This window comes from Centroberyx affinis, unplaced genomic scaffold, assembly GCF_046629955.1.
Source record: "Centroberyx affinis isolate AG114_WGS23_722 - 3 ecotype Tasmania unplaced genomic scaffold, CSIRO-AGI_Caff_v1 ptg002479l_1, whole genome shotgun sequence".
Classification (NCBI taxonomy): domain Eukaryota; kingdom Metazoa; phylum Chordata; class Actinopteri; order Beryciformes; family Berycidae; genus Centroberyx; species Centroberyx affinis.
The window spans coordinates 18,938-40,709 of record NW_027280711.1 but is presented as its reverse complement, the minus strand read 5'-3'; the positions used below and the strand labels follow the sequence as shown (position 1 = coordinate 40,709).

The 21,772-nt window shown below is 43.7% G+C and overlaps 1 protein-coding gene across 1 annotated transcript in view; it reads right to left on the bottom strand.

The window, feature by feature from the left end:
• Positions 1 to 21,290, bottom strand: part of abca1a (ATP-binding cassette, sub-family A (ABC1), member 1A) — a 46,642-nt gene extending 25,352 nt beyond the window's left edge. The window contains exons 1-8 of the mRNA XM_071534046.1: positions 21,154 to 21,290; positions 16,222 to 16,330; positions 14,444 to 14,537; positions 11,571 to 11,712; positions 11,318 to 11,436; positions 6,181 to 6,302; positions 3,173 to 3,364; positions 1,106 to 1,195 (exon numbers count right to left, since the gene is read on the bottom strand). Coding sequence (XP_071390147.1) covers positions 1,106 to 1,195; positions 3,173 to 3,364; positions 6,181 to 6,302; positions 11,318 to 11,436; positions 11,571 to 11,712; positions 14,444 to 14,537; positions 16,222 to 16,287 — 825 coding nt within the window. The 5' untranslated portion in view covers positions 16,288 to 16,330; positions 21,154 to 21,290. The remainder of the gene's footprint in view (positions 1 to 1,105; positions 1,196 to 3,172; positions 3,365 to 6,180; positions 6,303 to 11,317; positions 11,437 to 11,570; positions 11,713 to 14,443; positions 14,538 to 16,221; positions 16,331 to 21,153) is intronic.
• Positions 21,291 to 21,772: the final 482 nt, after the last annotated feature.

The following is a 21,772-nucleotide window of genomic DNA, read 5'->3' as shown; positions in this document are numbered from 1 at the left end:
TTGATTAAGCTCTGTTAGTAATGCTTTAATCAGTGATTGGTAAATGTTCTACAAGTGAATTCACCAGTCAGAGTTATAATGTCATATTTTGTCATATCACATACTTCATGTGCTCATGCTCATTAATCATTTGCTCCTCACACAGCACCAAGCAAAGCAAAACTGATATGACACACAGCTGCTTAGATGGACAGCGTATGGAAAACGGCATCACACACACACACACACACACACACTCACACACAGCTGAGGCGTTATATTTCGCCAACTCAGCAGGGCAGACGCTTCAGAACAGGGGTTGTAATGGGGGTTGGGGATTGGGGTGAGAGAGTGTGTGTGTGTGTGTGTGTGTGCAGTCTGGCGACAGAAGGATCTACTGTACCTCTCTAGTCTCTGCTAAGTCACTGACTGCTGCTTCTCTCCTTTCTCGCTACATTCCGACAGCTGATATCGAGTTACATTAGCTTAGACCAGGCGCGCGCGCGTGTGTGTGTGTGCGTGTGTTCCTGTGTTCATTTCCTGTGCACACGTGTATGCGCATAGCTTCCTGTGTGTGTGAGACAGTGCAGACAGTGCAAATATGTTGGCTGACTACGACTCCTCTGCTACTGTTTCTATCATAATAAACAACGGAAACATTTCACAGAATCTGAACTATTTCCTCTTATCTAAGCTCTTTGACAGAGAGGAAAAAATTCCAAGCCGTAAGCATTGGTACTCAAAACTGTTTTTTTCTTCTGTGACATTTAGCTTTTGCTTAAAGCAATTATTTATAATGGGTCCAAGTGGGAGAAATGGGAGCCATGGTCTGACATTGGCTGTAATGGTGTGATCTGTCACCTTTATGCAGGAAGGCATTTCGAGCAGAAGCAGGTGTTATGTGTGTGGCAGAATGTGCTTTGTTTGGATTGTGTGTGTGTGTGTGTGTGTGTGTGTGAAATAACTTCCATGAGATTCTACTGATTCTAGTAAGAAAGAGGTTGATTTTATTCGTTGAAGAGTGAACTTTGGAAACAAATACTTGAGTAGTCCTGTTTGCATGTGTATTAACGTGTGTGGTTTGTGTATGTGTGTGTGTGTGTGTGTGTGGTGAGGTTACGCATACCTCCACGGCCAGTGCGCCCAGGCTCTCCAGAAGACCATCAGTTGCGGCCGAGACCTCCTGGACGACCTTGGGATCCGACCTCACATCCTTCTGTTAGAGAGAGAGAGAGTTAGAGGTGAGATGGGAGGAAAAGATGAGGCAGAAAGAGAGGTGGGACAGAGGGAAGGAAGAGAAAGGACGGCGGGGTCAAAGGTGGGGCAGGTGAGGGGAGCTGAGACAGGTCAACGTGGCTTTGACCTTCCATGTTCCTGTCAGTCAGACTCCTGGGTGTGTGTGTGTGTGTGTGTGTGTGTGTGTGTGTGTGTGTGTGTGTGTGTTCACGTCCATCACACTAAGCCGTCAGCTGCTGGAATGTCCGACACTCGACAAAGCACAGGTGTCGCTAAAGACGGAACAGCCCTCTAGGAAAGAGATGGCATTCTCTCTCTCTTTCTCTCTCTCATTTGCTTGCTCACTGTTTTTCCCTCTCTGTCCCTTTTCCCTTCTTCTCCTCTCTTTTCACTCACTCCCCCCACCACCCCACCTCCACGACCTCAACACAGTGAAAGTTGAGTTGTGCAAGAGTTTTTGACCTCCCTTTTTACCCAATTTAGTTTCGAGCAGGAATTTCCATTCTTACATATGAATTTGTCAATATTTTTGCAATTAACTTGCTAAAAAGAACAAGATGTTTTATTGGGTGAATCAGCTCCACAATGAGCCAGAAACGTTGAGTAAAGCGGATTTAATTCACAGGCAGAGAGACAGTTGACTGGTTTCTCTTATCTCTTTAATAGCAAAACAGCGAGTTCAGAGCTTTTGGCTAACAAACACAATGACTATACATATTTTATAAAAGTAATGACCTTAGAATACCCTGACACATACCTTCTCTCTTTCTCTTCCCTTATCTGTTTCTCTCTCTCTCTCTCTCCACACTGTAAAGACTGAACACAATGTTCTGCTCACCTCTTGCCAACATTCACCATCGTGACTCACATGTAGGTCAGAAGTTTTATGGGAAGCGGGTAGGGTGTGTGTGTGTGTGTGTGTGTGTGTGAGGGGTGTACAGGAGTTATTAAAGTCAGGGGAGAGGAGGTGACGCGGGACAAAGGGAGGGGAGAGGATGAGAAGAGTGTGCGGAAAAAGGGGAAAGAGTGATGGAGGGAGGGGGCGAGGGATCGGGAGCGAACTTTGGTGCGATTAATATGGGGTCTGACTTAGCTCCCTTTGTCTCTCGTCACATAACATTAGCGTCAGAGTCAATGGCTCCCATTGTCTAGGCGACTGCAGTGAGACTTTGAAGAGGCAATCCCAACAAGTGGATGAACTGGAGAGGCAGCCGTCCGTCATGTGGATGCGCGTGTGTGTGTTCCCCTCGTGTGTGCTCGTGCGTGATGTTCCCGCTCGTGTTGTGTAAGAATGCGGTCGGTCTAAATGGGAGCAGTGTCTGATTATTCAACTCATCTGTGAAATATTCTGTAAACACCGGAGTCGCTGAAAGGAATACAGTGTTGAAAGCAGATAATAGCCATGGCCCCCCAAATGTTTCTGCCTGTGAACTCCGAACAGACACGCTGTTGTTGCCAGATGACTGTCCCCCGAGCGGGATAATAAACATTGGGATTTCTGACAGAAATATGTGTTAAGGCAGATCCCTTACTAGCACGGGCGACCTGGTTTGGGGTCCCCCATTTTCTCAAGTCAACACCATTTTCAACTTCTTGGAGGACGCCCAAATATCTGCTGACTCTGCCAAGCCTGATGCTTTCCTGGCAGTAACAGTAAGGCAAGAGGCACAGGGTGAGGGGATGTGTGAAGTGGTCCGTGATGATACAATGAAATGTTTGGTTCTGGGTCAAACAGGATGGGAATGTGATCTGGGTTTAGTCTACCGGAGGTCATGTCCTGGTGAAATGTGTCAAGACAATTATGCAACATGGGAGGGAAAAAGTTCAGCTTGACCTGGATTTCCGGGATGACGGATTGACTCACAGGATGTCAACAGACACAGATAGGCTAGGCAAAACCGAATTTTTCAGAAACCATACCCAGGCGAGTAACTCAACTTTTGACAGACAGACTCACCCGTATGGGTTTGAGGAAGTCCAAGTTGGACAGAAAGTGGCTCTGGGCTTTGTCTAGCCATTCACTGGAGGAGTTGCAGATGATCTCCTGCGTGAGGCGGGACACGTTGCTGTCGGCGATGTGGACGAACTCTTCCAGGGACGTGGCGTTGCAGAGGTCTCTGAGGTGGAAGCCGAAACCTTTAGTCAGGACCTGGAGAGAGAGAGGGGGAGAGAGAAGAAACATAAGATTAGAAGATAAGAACATGTTTTATAATAGCAGAGACAGCGCAAGTAAAACACTTCAGATGGGGGTTCGGAGAAAGCAGAGAATAATGTAAGCACATCCCAGTCTCTTGGCTGGGTGTAAGGTATTTTGTGAGGACAAAACATGAGAGAAAAAATGTCTAGGTTTGTCTGACCGTGGCCTAGTTTGGTTCAAATGTTGTATCAACGTGACTCTGGTGGAAAAAATGACTGATGCTCATACCATGTGCTGGTGAAGTTGTGGGATTTGAGTCTGACTCATGACATTGTCATACGGCAACCTCTCCCATAAAACCATAAGGAAGCCGGATCCTAACTTTTATCTTGTGCTAGACAAGGGTCTCGCCAAAATGCCTATCCTGTCTAATATAAATGTCACAGTTGATATTAGGTACTCATTAACAGGAAATATTCAGAAAATATTCAGAAACTGCATTTCAAGAGCGTTAAAGCACCTCAGAGCCGGTGCTTTTGCAAAGTGTTTTGACTTAATGCTTGAAAAACAGAGTCTCTGTGTCAAAGACTGCCTGGTTAAATCATATTGCGTCAACAGGGACACGGTTTGCACGTCACGTTTCATCACCCAGTTCCATTACTGGTTGTTCTTGAAACTTTTTGGTTATGGCTCGTCCCAGAAGAGTTCGATTCCAAAAACTCACTGTAAGAACAAAACAATGATGCGGAGAGAAAGATATTCTCTGCGCTATCAAGAGGGAAGGAAACGCCAAAGCTGCGTCTTGCCAAGGACATCTTAGATAAAAGTCTTTGACAAGCACTGACATCCAATAAAACTCTATTCCAAGAGATTCGTCTGGCTGTAATAAATTGTTTTTTTGTCACAAAATTATCTTTTCTTTTTCATGTCTTCAGAATACACCTCGCTTATTTTTCTCAAAAATAGGGTTAGGGTTAAACAATAACCATGAGCTATACCCTCCTGAGGATTTCTGCTCCCTGAGGAACACACGCCCGCACACACACACACACACACACAAACACACAAACACACACACAGCTGCGGGCAGGGAGGCGGAATAACAAAGTGTCCTTTTCTGACACATCGGAGCATTCAGGACCGGACAGAGGCTCTGTTTTCTCTGACAGTGTCAAGATGTTCTTGAGACAGAGGACAGAGAGAGAAGGATGGCAAAAAACAAAGAGACCGAGAGGGACAGAGGGGGAGAGAGAGGGGGAGAGAGAGAGAGAGAAACAATTAGAGAGCGCAGGGGGAGTACGCTCTGCCTCATCCTCTAAATGTCCTTGACCAGTCGGTCTTATGTCATCATGTCTGTTTATCAGCCAGACTACATACATACACAAACACACACACACATTCACAGCTGGTAATCTTTTCATTGGAAAAACATCAGGGCTTACAGCAGTACACAGTGAGAGATTGGGGGATTGGGAATCATACTAATCGTCCGATAGAGAATTTGTATTTTTTCCTCTGGGAGATTCATGTATTTGTTGTGTTTGTTTTCATGTGTCTCATAATGCTGGAATATAATCACGGAACTGATGACAAATGTTACTGAACTTTACATTTACTGGTCCCTATTAACAATATTTCTCATCATTTATATGCTGACTGTGTCCACATCATATGGACATCCTTGTGGCTTCTTATACCATATAGGAAAGAGGACTATATATAGACGGAAGGAGAGAATGACGGAGATAAAGAGAGAGACAGATCGGAGCAGAATAGAAGAATATAGACGGAATAGAGCTACCAGGTGTTACGTGTTTGTGTGTGTTTGTGAGCCCCTCTCTCGGCACGTGAGGGGAAACGGGGGAAGGGTGGAGGGAGGAGGGAAGAGTAGCCGCCATGTGACTCCCGTCCTCCAACCGAAAGAGTGATGCGAATGGAAGAGGAGGAGGAGGAGGAGGAGGAGGAGGAGGAGAGAATCCTGCTGTGAAATAGATCAGCACGTCAGCTGGAAAAGGAGCGATGCGCAGGCAAAGGCAAACAAAAGTATGAGCGAAGGTGACAGAAAACGATGAAAAAGAGAAGAATCGGGTTAAGATGGCGGAGGAGACGGAGAGGCGAGGGAAAGAAAATGGGGAGAAAATGAATCCTCTGGAGGTAAAAAGGAAAAGGGAATGAAAATGAGAAGCAGAATCGGGTTTTTGCAATGGGGGAAAAGGGATGGGGAACAGTGGAGGGGAGAGGGTGCTTTGTTGCCCGACACCCACTACCACCCACCCCCCCACCCTCTATCCACCCACAGTGACTTTCCTGCTGGGTGTTAAGGGCTTAGCTGTGCCACAGCAGATCCTGTGGCCCAAACAGACACTGTCAAGCCAAGGTCATTGGATTTATGCACAAGCCGCTGTGGGCCGGAGAGCATGATGACTGTGAATGGACAAAAAAAAAAGAAAAAAAAGACACTGTATACTCTATAATACTGTGCTTTAGTCTGCTCTGATGCTGCTGCAATATGAGCAGTTCACCTGTAATACCCCGCATTCAAATATGAATATGCTTGAAAGGGCATTCCCTTTTTTGTATTAGATATCACGGCATATACAGAGTGTAAAAGCTACTATGGAACACCTAGATTAAAGCTATGATCCCGTATTGGTTTCACCCATTAAATCCACTGCATTTATGAAGGGAGACTGTGGATGGAGGGGAGGGGTTTTTCAACTTTGAGACATTTCGATGTGGATTGTGTATTTCTTTCTCGAACCATGACCGTATATGACAGGGTTTTTCATTGGAAAACGCTGAGCAAGTGTAATATTGAGTCATTGTACCTTCTCCAGGTTGACGTCAGCCTCCACTATCTGCTTCAGAGCGTGATGAGGAAGGGAGGCGTTGTGGTGCAGGAAGTGGGAGAGAGTCTCGTTGTCCCTCAGAAAGTCCTTCAGCTTGAAACCTGTGACACAGAGAAAGACAGACAGCATTAAATCCACTCTGGGAGGCAGAAATCCCATTAAAAAGACTCAGAAGTTTACTAGGTTATCTTCATACCACTGATTGCACACATTTATTGGGGCATACAACAAGGTTCCCAGCTATAAAGCAGCTATAATCGTACGTTTGTGTATGAATAACTTTGCAAAGCCAACAAGTGCTGGACGGAAACCAAGAACAGAAAAAATATATCATTATACTGAATCACTAATGCTTTTACTGGACACTGATGACCTAAGATGTCAAAGTCTGTCACTTGAGTCCATCCACACACACACACACACACACACACAGACACACACACACACACACACACACAGACACATGCTGCCCTCTCTGCTCTGAGAGCGTATTGTACTTTCGCCGCATTCCGAGGAAGTCAAACCATTTCTGAAACTAGTTTGAGTCAGCTCTGTGGTCACAAGCGCACACACACGCACACACACACACACACACACACACACACACACACAGAGACTGCTCTTTTCAGCTCTGAGCTTTTGCACTCAGCCAAGGTTACTATAGGGCGTTCCACTTTGGTCCAGATACCGGCCGACCTGTCTTTCTTCCTCTCTCTTAACTCTCTCTCTCTCTGCCTCTCTCTGCTCTCAAACTCTAGAGAACTCTTAAGTGAAACTTGGTGAGAGGAATCATGCAAAGCGAACAGGAATAGCCGCCGCAGCCCCCGGGCCAGCCGGACTGCTATTTTGTTTATGAACAAACTTCTCTGTGTCTGTTGTGTAAGTGCATGTTGTGATGTTGGCGTGACCTGACGCATCACGGCTATTATTTTGCCCTGAAGAGCTCTATTCTGTTCTATTCCGCTCTAATCGACTCTACTCTAGTCTACTCTGTTCTACTCTAATCTACTCCACTCCACTCTAATCTACTCTGCTCTAATCTGATCTGATGTACTCTAACCTAATCTGATAAACTATACTCAAACCTAATCTACTCTGCTCTATTCTGCTCTACTCTACTGGTTTCAGAAGCCAAACTGAACACTGCTAATGGAAGTTCTGAAATAAAAAAAAAAAAGGAAACCAATTATTAAGCTATATGCTGCATGGTGCAAAAATAAAATCTCTAATGACTGTATTTAGATGATTTACTTTTTCAGAATCTTCTCCTCCAGTGAACCTCTACCTCTGCTCTCCATCTATTACAGCTATCAGATGACACAAGACACACACACACACACACACACACACACACAACAGGAAACACTTTGCTGAACTGAACGTCCCTTGGGAGGAAGTGAAAGAGAACAGTGTGTGTGTGGTTGTGTGTGCTCAAGAGAGAGAGAGAGAGCATGTGCAGTGTCTTCACCGCTGTGCACTAGTGTATATATTATTTTTGTGAGCATCTGTGTGTTTCTACGCGTGTCCACACACACACACACACACACACACACACACACACTCTCTCTGTGGGCCTCTGTGCATTCCCGTGTATAATTGTGCACCTGCGCCTTTGTGCGCGCGCGCGCGCGCGTGTGTGTGTGTGTGTGTGACCCCAGGCCTCAGGGGTGAACAACTGGGGAGTGCTAATGAGGTCTAATCAGCCTCCCTGCAGGAAACTACAGCTCCCATGGTGCATTGCAGCCCTGGGCCCTTGAGGATAGAAGGGATTGGATGGTAGAACACGGGAGCAAGTTAGGTTACACCTTACCTCGGTTAAAATGGAAAGTCTGGCAAAGGTCTGTTTGCCTTTAAGCATCTTCCTGTATGTTATCTTATCTGCCTATGTTTGTGTATGTGTGTGTGTGTATGCGTGTGTGTGTGTCTGTATTTGCACTACTTAAGTGGACTAAATCCCCTCCATTACACTGGTCAGAGAGTTTGTTGAAGTTAGACCATGAACCAAGTGGCAGACCTAATCTGTGTGTGTGTGTGTGTGTGTGTGTGTCCTGCCAGTGTCCGTGCCAACTGGGTAAAAGGGAGAAGCCAGAATTATTGCTACACAAGTCTATACGCGCTTCTGGCGGTGGTGGTAGTGCATCCAGTTTAAAAACAGTAATTACACCACACACCTCAACCAGCAACCAGCCTCAGCACTGGGCAAACTAGTCCACAAACAGGCTGCGATCATTATGGAACAGCAAATTTCCCTGCTCTGCCATAGCCTGGCAACAGAAGAACAGCCTGGTAAACTTAAGATGGCTGCCACACACAGTTTGGCACTAGGGAAAACAGCCTACAAAATGGCTGTAAGATGGGTGCGCAGTTCAACACTGTCTTCTTGCAGAGAATCAGAGGGGAAAAGAACTTGTTGGATTGAGAGAGTGTGTGTGTGTGTGTGTTTGTCGATGCAAACTCGTGTGACGTGTGTGTGTTCAAGGAAAAAAGGACGGTGCAGGATGTTTCAGAAGCCCCCCCCCCCCCCCCCCGTTTTGAAAGAGCGGGCTCAAACGCACCAAGTGTCTGAATCAAATGGGAGTCTTTTCGAGCAGCCAGCCAGACGAAATGTCAAGTTGGTGAAAAGGCTAAAAATGTAAAATGTTCTCCTCTATTATGCAAATCCCCTTTCGAGCCTCGCTCTTGTGGAAAGACAGGAGAAAGGAGGGAAAAAAAAAAAGAGAAAAACCTGCGGCACATGAAAAGATTCATCTTTGAGCGTCACACCTTTTGCGAATCGGTTCTTAAAATATCAGTCCTTTCTCCATCCTCTTTTTGTCTCGGTTTGACATTTTACCTGTTGATTCTCCTTCTTTCTTCTATGGGCTCTGGCATTCTGCACCACGCATCATCTAATAAAGCAGAAAAGAACCAAAAAAAAACCCTATATCCTCTGTGATTTATCTCGTTATCCGTCTATCTGCTGTATTGGCGATAAGCTCACGTCTCCCTTTGACCCCCGCCCCCTCCCGATCCCCCTTCCTTGTCTCCGCAAAGCTCATTCGCTGACCCCCGTCGATCGCTGAATTATTAACCGACACGTGACGGGGCTCCGCTCTCTCACGCGATGTTTACTTTCTCCTCGCAACGCACATCGCCGTCCTCCCTCTCTGTCGAACGGCAGTTGATTCCCTCACGTGGATTGAGGGGAAAAAAAGGGAGAGTAGTGTACGTATGGGATTGAGCACTTATTTCGAAAAATCAATGTGATGGGAGCGCACAGATGCTCAAATGCCTTTTTTATAAGAATGAACAACAGGACATTTTTCCACGCATACTCCTGGATGGGCTCGTTCATGCGATTCAGTTTTCATTGCAATTAAGCTGGCATGAGCCAAAGATTGCAGATGAGATGAAGATCCATCACTGGCCTCCACTTTACTAACACAAGAAGAGGAGGACATCTTCCAAGCAATAGATGGGATCCGTTTGCGTGTTATTATCACAGATCTAATGAAATGTTCCTTTAGCAAAACGAATAGACCAAACACAAGGACAATAACATCTAATTAGAGTCATTCATTCCACTCTAGTAATTAACAGGTCACTCGTTACATCACTGCTGTTTATTGTTGCGGCAGTCTGCACTGTCCTGTCATGCCCTTGCATATTTTATTAACCTGCATTTATCCTTTTTTTTTTTTTCCTGGTTGCCCTCATGCACATGCTAGGCTGGAAAAATACAGCCTGCTCACAGTGTGTTCCCCCCTCTGTCTGAGTAATGGGTATGGAATTGAAATGAAAATGCTCATCTTTGCGCAGCGTCTGTCTGTCTGTGTGACTTGTATTCAAGCAAAGTAAGAGCAACACCGTCCTCTTTACTATTTTCAGGTTGGTCCCCGAGTTCCACTGAGTCGACACGGCGGAGACATCAACAAGCTGTTATTTTAGAAAGATGACCTTTCTCCGCTCCGAACCAGCCAAGGTCATGATGGTGAATCATTCTGACTGGCCCCCTCTCTCTCTCTCTCTCTCTGCCCTCCCCCTATCTCTATCTCTCTCTCCCCCTGTCTCTATCTCCCTATCTCTCTGTCTCTCTTTCTCCCTCCCGCCGTCTCTCTCTCTCCCCCCTCTCTCAAACTGTTGCTCCATTAAACTTCACACGAATGATCTAGACATCAAAATATCATAAAGCATCAAATCTTCACCAACGGTTTGAATAATGTGACAGACATTGCAGATGACGCGTAAAAATGTGCAAGTAAAATTGATAGCAGATATTGCTCAATAGCGTGCGCTACACTTATCAGTGGTCGACTGCATCTGATTGCAGCGTGTGTGTGTGTGTGTGATCTGTTGCCATAAACAGGAAGCAGCAGCATTCCGACTCGGCAGACACACACACCAAGTTAAATAGCCATTTGCTACCAGATCTGCATCTTGATTTTCAGGGTGGTGCAGGGTTTTCTACGTTTTTCCTGTCTTCTACCTCGACCCCATGGCACAAAATGACAGAGGGAGAGAAGCGCAACCCCCACTGGCCTCTGGGTGACGGGCGCCACCAGAGCTGGCAGGCAGTGATAAGGAAGGGGCAGGTTACACCCTCAACACTGGTCTGCAGAATGAAAGCTAAAAATGTATGGAATTTGCCCCGCTACACTGCAAACATACTCTTAGCATACTGATCCAATATAAGTGACAAATACAGAGAGGAATGGCCCTAACCCCACCTCTATTTTGTATTGAGAGCACCGTTTCAGGTAGCTGCATTGTTGGGGGGCTGAAGAAAACTAAAAGCTGCTTTGTTTTCAATAAGAGATTAAAAGATTATCAACCCAAATGAAATCAAATTTGAAGTTCATGTCAAAATCAGAATAATCCATCGAATTCTCGTGGAAAAACAAGAATTTCACACGAGCCCAAATATTTTCTTCGACTGATATGAAGCACAGTAGCTGCTGCACTGAGCTACTGACACAGTAAAGGTGTGTATGAATGGATAGATAGATGAAATAACTGTTCCCTTCCGTTTGAGAGAGCAAGTGGACACGGGCAAAAATGAATGAATCAATCGGTAACAAATGGCCAAACGAAAAAGGACACAATCAAACGAGTGAGAACCAAGTGGGAGTGTCCTTACCAGCAGTGTTCCTCTGTAGCTTCCTGAGGGCCCTCAACAGTCCCTTGTAGCCCTCGAAGCTCTTATCGTTCTGACTGTACAGCAGGATCTTCTTAGCATCCGTGAACAGACGGGAGATTCTGATGGGGCCCACAGAGACCAGAGAGACACAGATTAGCTGAGAGAGACGACCAGTTTCACCACCAGTTGATCCTATCAATCAAAGCAGTGCATTGGGTGACCAGCGAGTAAATACGAAGGCTGTGTTACTCACATAGAATCGTTGAAGTTTCCCACCACCCCGGGGCTCTCTCCGGGAGTGGGGTAGCGGAAGCAGGGGTTGTTGGCATTACAGATGATGCCCTGCACCCAGGGCAGGGTACCCGCTGAGGGCATGGCCTTGTTGGGGAAATGGCCTGAAAAGGTAAGAGAGGGCACACAAACGTTTAAAGATAGTCTTAAAGCTAGGATCATGTCATCATGTACGTTCTTGTAAATCAGAGGGGTAAAGTCTTTGTTGTGTAAAGGCTTTGTTTTTGTCTCATTAACTACTGGTTACTGTTATCCCACTGCACTCTACACCAAACAATCTTAAGTGTTCCATTGTCAGGTCTTGTCTGTAAATAAGTGTCCCAGTTGACAACAGTAACACCAGTAAAGAGGCCTTTTGGTTAAACACTTGAGAGTTTCTCTGTCCCAGAACCAGTGCTGCTGGACAGTGCAGAACAAACTCGCTAAGGGGGGCAACTGAAATTAGCTACGAGGCACATTTCTACTGGAGAGCATCTGAGAGAGTTGTTACAATGTAAAAATAAGATCGCAAACTAATTATAGCCTCCTTCCCACACATACACACACCATCACCACCAGGCTGACCTGCCCAGAGTTACTGCCGTAGGAGTCGATTTCATAAAGCCCTGACTTTATCTTTACTGTCGTCTCAACACTTATCAGCCAACTCCACCGCTACTGCTGCTGCAATTTACGGTAGCTAAAATCGCTATCACACTGAATAGATAAGTATTGATGGAGAGATAGGGGTTGACCCACTTGTGTAGAAGTCACTGGGTTTACTGGGCTGGGTTGAGATACAGTTTCACTTGTCACTAGTGCTTTTGTCCCAGATGGAGGGACTGGTTTCATGTTCAACAAAATGGTCGTGAACAATCTCAAAATGATTACATGCTTGACTGATTTGTGTGTGTGTGTGTGTGTGTGCAAGCATATGCCTGCACCAGCTTTTTACGAAATCCCTTCCATGGAATTGATTAGCCTTATTTTATGCATGCTGTCAAACATATTTCAGGCTCAGACAATCAATAACGACTTCCTAGCTATCTACAGTACGTCACCTATAACTTACAGTGGAAGTGGCGTGTATGAAATAAGGCGGCCAAAGCCATCCGAATTTACTACACTGTGCCACACCTGACCTGCTGAACTGGTAAACCGCCCTCGTTAGGGAACTATATTGACAAGCTCACAGAGAAATATGGCAGCAGTACAAACAAATAACACCAACCTTTACGCCTGCCAACACCCCACCCCCCCTGAACCTGACCTACTTCTTGACAGGTACAGTAAAACAAACGCTCCTTGAGATTGCACCGTAGGGGTTTACTGTATGTGTTTGATTATGGAGATGGAGGGAGGTTCAATATCTCTGACCAGGGAGTGAACAAATCACTTTCTATTGATTTTTTTTTTCAAATCAATAATTGTCATTTTGATTTGTTCCATAAGTTGATCACATGAAAATCGAATGGGCTTTTACCGTCTATGGACTTCAGTGAGTCATTAAAAAAACTGCTGAAAAACTGTGTCAAGATGACCTTACTTGTTTTTCCTTCTGAGAATTTCCCAGAACTGTAAAAAATGTATTTGCACTGGTGATTTAATTTTCTGTGCTTCCAACCAGAGATAATATGAGACCCTTGAGTTGAAACGTGGTCAAACTTGTGAAACCAGAACTGCTGACAAATGATATTGTAATTCCTGTTTCCCGGAGCTGAAGGCCCTATCACATGTTCACACAGAGCAAACAAATATTGACAAATCGAACAGGTCCTTCTGTGACAATAACATGGAGACCTTGGATGACTAACATGTTGATTTCCGAGGACGTTTCAATTCCTAGCACTGCGCTGCTGTTTCAGTACCAAGAAAAGCGCAGTTTGCCCCGAGTAGTTCAATTATCAGGGGTGTGATCAGCTCCAAGAGGCAGGTAAAAGTAAGGATAGTAAAAGTTAAAGTAGTAATAAATGAAGGATTCTGGGAAAATGATCATGAAAAATTACATCAATTACTTGTCTTTTCCTGTGTACAATATTATTATTTGGAGAATATCATCACTTTTGTTTTTGTGTTCATCATCTGGTGCTCTCAAAAAGTTGTTCTGTCCAATTTTGTTCAGAAGAAATCGCACCAACAACATCAACAACTGTCTTCCCTTTATCTCAAATTGAAAAAAAGAGACAAAGACAGGAAAAGCCCTTCATAACTTTCTTGAGATTATCTCCTCTCTCTGCAGATACAATTTAATTCATTGTTTGACATCTTGGGCTCAGTGCTTTGCCCATGTATTTTGAACATTTTGGCACTAAATGTGATTCCTCCTGACAAAAAAAAAAACATATACAGTATATATCTTCTGCCATGAAGTGGCAAGGATTATCTTCAGCATGTTTCATTCACTGGACTTTCCAAGTACACAACAGTTGTTTGAGTTGGCATATAGGGGACAAGTCTGCTGAAATCTGTGTGACTCGTGCAATGGCGCACACTGCGCAACACCAAGGACACACAGGAATAACGAATGATTGAGTTTAAGTGGGTACCTACTGTGCCCTGTGGCCCACTTCAATCATGTATACTCACAATGGCCAATTTTAAATGAAGGTTGCACATGCCACCAAAGTGTATGGCTCACTTTGACGAGTGTAAAATAACGGAAGCACTCATCATTGGAGACGACGTCAACACTCAGAATTTAGGGATATTTCAGAATATAGGGATAAATGCGATCAGGGACACAAGACAGTAGGGGAAAAGCAGGGAAAGGGGATTCTCCCATTAGAAGTGAATGAAAGCCTTGTGTCCAGTAAAACAGAAAAATTAGCTACCCTCCCTCCTTCCCTGTCTCCTTACATTCATGCTGTTCGTAGGGCGGGTAGTAGAGTCGGACTGAGATCAGGATGAAGAAGATGAACAGAGGCCAGACGATCTCGATCAGCAGCTGGATCTGAGAGGGAGAGAGGAAGAAAAAAAAGAGGAGAGAGGGAAGACAGAGAGGTCAATCAACCAAGTGAAAGAAGCCTTTACACTCTCGGGACATAAAACTCTACTCTTCTTCTTCTTCTCAGAAAGTTTTCACATATGCTTCACCGTTTTTGCATACTCACACTTTAACTAAGGTATCTCTGCTGCTTTAGAAGTAAAAAAAAAAAAAGGCCTGACGCTAAAATATTGGCCTCAGCAAATTTACACAAATGCAAATGCATGCTAAACCTCTTTTTGAAAGCACGGCCGCCCCGCTGTTGCAGTAGAATTTGGGTCATTGTATGTACCATTTACCATGTCACGGGTTGTGCGACATGTTGTATGTGTGTGTGTGGAGTGTAGGGGGGGGGGTGTCAGCTGTTGTCCATTGTACACAGTAATCCCACCATATGCGTCTGGGAAGTATATGGGTTAATAAGGAGAAAGAGAGAGAGACAGAGAGGGAGCTCTGTAGGGTTAGAGGACTATGGGTTTGTCCATCTGTTCCATATGGCTTCCCAGCATCAGCTGCCTGTGTCCCTGCCTTTACCAGTATGGTAAACATGGCATGTGGGGATATGGATATAGACACTGTCCAGGCATCATATCCCTTTGTTGGAAATAATACGACTTAAATTAAAGTTCAGTCCACAGCTTGCTTTGACGAAGGGTTTCTGTTGATGAACAAGCTGATCAATTGTAAGCAAGTGTGAGTCCTTCACAATAAAGAAGTATTATACTATAGCCCTGAATTCGATTTACATCATTTTGAGTGTGTGGGCATCAACCGGCACTGGATGGTGACTCACAGTACTCATAATGAATCTGTAATGGTTTTCAGCCCAAGTGGCCCAGAGGTGAATTACATCATTTCCATTGTTGTGGGTTGCATTCTCATTGGAGCCATGCATATTAAAATGTAAAAGGCAAAAAGTTCAATGGTCTGCCTTTGTAATATTTTTCCGAGTAGTCACTGCGGTACTAAGTCACCTCTGATTCATGGTGGGCTCATAGAAAATCTTACTGAGACCAAGCTTTTCAGGGAGAACCAATAACAGCCTTACATTTAGCTTTTTAGCTTTTTCTTTTGTTTTTTTGTTTTTTTTTGCTTTTTTCTTTGCCAAGCAGTTGTCTACTCCAAAACTGGCTGACCTAAAAAGTTGCTTGATGCATTATTAGCATTGGTAAGTGCAAACAAGAGGACATTGCTAACCGCAAGCTAATGAGTCAGTTGTGGCCAACAGCAGCCACTGTTTTGAATAAGGCATGCTCGCAATGGAAACAAGCTGTTTCACCATAGCTAATGTGCCATGTTGAAACATGTTGGTGCCTGGTAAAGAAGAATAACAAACTAAAAACAAACCAAAAAACATGTCAAGGCATTCTTTTGTTTTGTTGTGTTGTGTTCTATCTCAAACACAAATACAGTATACAAATACAAGTATACAAAGCATGGAATATAATAGTGAAATCCACATTTCCAGCTGATACAAATGCTGAGAAACAAGCACAAGGAAAGGAGAGAGTAATTCAAAATGAATAAATAAATAGATAGATAAATATATAAATAAATATATAAATAACTTTGTATTGAAATGCTGACTGAAAATGTCATCCATTCCATTGTACTTATGAGTCAGTAACCGATAAGCACCCATCCTACTTACAGTCTGTCTCCGTCGGTAGGTGAAGTTCTTCCAAAGCAGTAAACCCAGCTGAGTGGAGACTGCCATGTCGCCGTCTGCCCGACCTCACTGAGCACGCTCCAGCTCCTTACTGTGAAACAAACAAGACAAAGACAGAGAGGGGGTCAGCTACTGTTAATTCACAAATGTAAAGCAGGCAAAAAAAAGGGCTCACATAGTCACCGAATTTTCCTAGTGTGCAACAAGCCAGTGATTAAACAGGATCGGCTAAGGCCCAGCTCTGTCCCAGGAGAATAAAGACATGGCTCACAAAGTCATCTAACAATGTGCTCCAGCTCCCGAGTACAATGACTCACCAAAACCATGTGAAGACAGTGCAGAAAGTCATCAAGGAAAATACGACAATCAAGAGCGTGAGTGCAAATTTACTAAGTATAACTCTGCGGTCCAGCTCCCGCTGCTATAACAGGCTAAAAGCATGCAGAGTCTCCCAAATGAAGAAAACCCTTAAAATCATCAAGGACAGAAAGCAAACAAGAGCACAGTGACCATTACCCAATAAATCAACTGGCACGTTGTCAACAGTGGCACCAAAAAAAAAAAAAAAAAGTCAAAACTAAAATACACTGCCACAGGAAAAACAGAATTGTTACTGAGAGAAAGCAGCCAAGAAAACAGATTCACCTATTGTGTCAAACAAGACGGTTCCAGTCCCAGCCGGCGGCACAAAGACAGTCAGCAAATGATGGCAACTAACGACAGAAGAAGGCTTCTAGCTAGACTCACAGGTCCACTTGATGTTAGACTCATCATCTGTCCAAAGGTCAGAGCTAAGCAGTGGTTAAACTTTGAGGATGAGTGGGAGTGTGGAGCAATTTCAGCGTGGGGTGAAAGTGGTCGGTACGGCCTTCGTTAACACAACCCCCCCCCCTCAGTAAACACCTCAATGTCACACAATATCCTGCACTTGAGGTAACAGTTGAGAGAAAACAATACTTTACTGCACTGGCAGTGGAGAAGAATTTTTTTGAGGACAATAAAGTAAACTAACTAACTTCAGCTCCCTGCCATCCACACTGTTCCATCTAAGCAAACTGCTTTACTGATTTAGCAGCATGGGTACTGGGTACGCTCACTCCCAGTAACCTGTTACTGGGAGTATATACACTTTCACACTTTTCTATTTTTGTTTTCTCTACTACTGGTCTGCAAAGCAACCTTTCACAACTGGGTTTGTATACTTAAACTTGAAATTGACTTAAAATGTATGCCAGCCAGCGTGGGTAGCACACTTCTTCATGCCAACTCTCTATTTGTTTGTGGATTCAATAGTCCTTGGTTTCGGCTCAGTCCCGTTTTATGCAACAGACATTGATCAGACCACCAAGACCATTCTTTTGATGCCAAATCACTCAAAGAAGACCAAAACTCACATTTTTTTATTGCAGTTCTGTGGGGGGGGGGGGGGGGGTTATATTTCTTTTTGCCACAGTGCCTCAGTCATCAAGAGTTAAATTAAGGTCAGTCAGTCAGGGGTTAGAAAATCATGTCAGCTCTTTATTGAGCAGTACTTAACAGAAGAATCATCATCAATCATCAACACAAATACACCCTGGATAAAATCTGTACTTGTTTCTATTCATTTGTGTGCTAACCCATTATTGAAGAAAGGCTAAATAAATAGCATTACCAATAATTAAGTTGTTTTCATCAGTGGTTTGATCAAAGCCATCCTGTTTATCCTGTTGAATTTCCTGCCTAATTATACAGGATAAAGCAGATAGGGGGTCATATAGAGTGGAATGACAGCACAGTGATAATTTTTTTACTTTTCTCCCCTGTTGAATAGTCTTTAAAGAATTGGCACACAACTTAAAATGGGTCATTGGCCTTTTGCTAGTGCAAAAAAGTTGAAGAAGCCCTGCCCTACTAAAAGGAATAATTAAATTTAGTATGGATTTACGCTATATACTATAACACAATCAGGATAACACAACAATTACATTATACCCACTTCCTCAGCAGTAGATACATATCCAGATACTCGTAGGTTAAGACTAACCAGACTTTATGCCCGTAAGCATTGCTTAGTAATTACTTCTTCCCATTTTACAGTCTGTTGACAGTGGAGACAGCCACATATCTTAAAGACTGCACAGTTAACATCATGACAGACCAAAAAATACAAAATAAATCTTATGATTTTGAGAGAGTTATAGGAACAAAGGATTGCTGACTATACCGACTTCTCAGCAGTTATACCACTTCCTCATCTACAATGTTGCATAAGTACATTTTTTTTTTATTTTATGGAATTTGGTCTTATTAAGTAATGACACTGGAGTGTACTCAATGTCACAATAAAACAGGGGACAAACAGGGACTTTGGGATGGACAAACAATTAACACACAGTGTACCATGCACCCTATCTGTAGTACTGCCAGATGTACTTTCTGTAACAGATTGAGTCATTCAGTACACTGGCGTTACTCACAGCACATAACCATTAAATACCCGCAGTAGGTTTGCCTAAAGAGAAATAACAGGATTTGCAGGTAATTCATGCACATTTGGCACATAGAGCATCACACACTGTTTTAACCAGCGGAACTGTAAGATTTCAATAGACATACAGTATATAGTGGAGTTACTCACTGACTGCATAACTGACCATTTCAAACATTGCTAAAGCAGATAAGATCATTTCACCAGGACCCCTGAAACCCAGGAGGGTTCCTAGACCGTTTTTTTTTCTTTGGACCCAGCTGCTGCCAGAATCACTAACACAGGCTTTATCCCCCAGAAAGAGCATGTCATTACAAGTAAACCGCTACTTTCATCATCCACAAACGCTGGATCTACATTCCTATTTCACTGAATGTATTCCATGGTCGAACCCTTGGGAAATTAATGAGAAAAACATCGCTAGTATGCCAATACTGCTGTCTACAATGCTGTTCTATGTGTGGGTGGTCTACATTGTACACAGTTTACACCTTGAATGCATTTGGCACAGAATGCACCGATTTCCCACTGCCATCAATTCCAAAGAATGAAAAAATGATAGAGATATAGCCTAGATATAAATAAAAAAAAGATGTGTAAAACCGTGATCTCCAGTTGGGGATCATCATCAGGCAAACAAACAACCACCAGTATAGGTAAAAATCAATTGTATTTTCAGAGAAGCAGCATGCCAACAATGTTTTTTTTTCCTGTAAAAGATCTTCATATATAACTTACATCAGTGATGTTTTCTATAACCACAGCGTCATAAAGATCTAGTCAGCCTAAAAAGGGGGACTCTATTCAGCAAATAAAAAGGTCGGTTGTTTATATGGGTTTACCCTGCATTACATCCCTGATTTTACGGGAAGGCTGAGGTGGAAATGCGAGAAAGCAGGTCCCTGAAGTGGGGCCCCTGCTGAGCGCTGTGCAGCCCGAATGGTGCAGAGCCAGCGCGCCCCTAGCGGCACACATAAATATTGCCATTTTTTCACTTGTTTACCATCAATCGTCACTCACGTGTTATCATATATTCCACATACAGGATTGTTTTTTTCCTCGACTATGCGCCCTTGGAGTCCATTGTTTCAGAACACACTTGAGGGATTATTCCGAAAGGGAAATTTATCCAGTGAATAACAGTTCATCCCTCAGAGTGATAGGCGATGGGATAATCGATGCTTTGATGAGCAATCATGAAAACATGAAAGAGACACATTTTGCTGGGTCAAACCACGAATGAAAGCAGACAGCAAAGGCATTTCGTCGACGTTGAAACATCACTGCAGACACGCACATCGTTCAAAAACGAACATTCAACAGCACAAATCCCATAGAGCCGTCGAAAAAACAGAAAACACAGAAAAAAATGTCACTGACAGAAATAAAACATACAGTTCATAACCGCAAGTGTATATCTTTTTCACTGCGACCCAGTAGTGCCAATGTCAATGTGGCTGAGTGATATAAATCTTTGTCTGACTTGTATGTGCGTGTGTTTCATTGTTCTCTTTGAACTGGGGTTACTCTCGGGCATTCAGCTTCGCGATGCTGACCAACAGCTGCGTCAAGCCCAACAGAGTAAGACCAGAAGTAAGACGAATCTTCCTTCAAAATTAGTGTCCGACGATTTGTCACTAGAAAATACTTGCCACCAGGTAATTCAAGTTCCATTATACAGCCTTTCACAACAATATTGTCGTTACTATGAGTTAAAAAAAAATCCACGTAGTAGACATCCTTCCAAGTTGGCTGGTAAACTATAGGTTTTGTGTTTGAGTCTGTCTTTCTGTATTTTTGCCAGCTCTTTATACGTGGCATTTTGCATGAACCTATATGGCCTATGGTGGGCTTCATGCTGTGAAGCAGGGGGAAATAACACCAAAAATATTTCCCTTTACTAAACACGTTCCGTCTTATTCTTAATTTTGCTACTTTGTATCAACAAAACTAGTTGCAACAGACTCCGTCGATGAGGCTTTTAATTTGAAAGCGCGGACCGGAAGCCCTACTCTTTATTCTGGCTGGCTTGACACTGGTCCAGCACGGCAGACGGTCGAAAAGGCAACTGGCATACATCAAAATACATTGAAAACAATGAAACTATACTTAGTGTCATTTCACCTTAGCAACTATTCCACCTTTAACATATCACGTCCATTCAGCACATTGCAATTATTTTTCAAGTTTGCGACGCTAAAAGGATTCAACTCAGATTAATGGGGAGCCACAGAAGCGTTCGAGCAAAAAATGATTTTCGAGTCTTAATTGATACACAAAGCCTAAGTGAGAGTATCAAGTTGACTATATGTGGACAAATAATGACATCAAAAAAAGTTTTGTCACTGTAACATGATGACACAGAAGTATGTCATCCTTCTGTTAACCCAACAAAGAAACTCACAAATCCCCCTAAAAAAAAATTCACAACAAAACTCAAAACTCACCTTTATCCCGAACAATGCGAATATCCGCTCTTTCTCCTCTCATAAAGTGTACTCCTTCGTCCAGGATAAGGTAAACAAAAAAGTAAGGAATTACTCCTCTACCGTTACTGTCTTCAGCTGTTGTCTGTCTCCGTCTCTCAAAACTGCCTTTTTTTTCCTCCAGCAGGCTTTTATAGCGCTGTTCAATGCGGAGCGGCGCGGAGCGGAGAAGCACAGAGGTAACTAACGGTCATAGTTTGTTGCTGCTCCCATATAAGGCAAGCACGTGCAGAGTCAAAACATCTCTTAAAGGGGCCGCGGTGATCCCCTCCCCCCAATATCAATCCTTGCTGGTGGCTATACTGCGAGACCCATCCAAGAGGCTATATAGGAAGATATGGAGCTACAGTATACTGCACATGGGTATCAAGTCGTTATGGCAAGGTATGGGCACCTGCCATACCTTTGTCATTCACACCAAGCATCTTTGAAGCAATTTATTTAACCTCTGGAGTGTTAACTGGTTCATTTGGCCCGGTAAGAACTCAGGTGAACACCAAGACACAGAGATGACTGAAAATGCAAGTGTGAGAACGGAATCAAAACCAACTACAGGGAACAACCCCAAAATGCAAGGCTT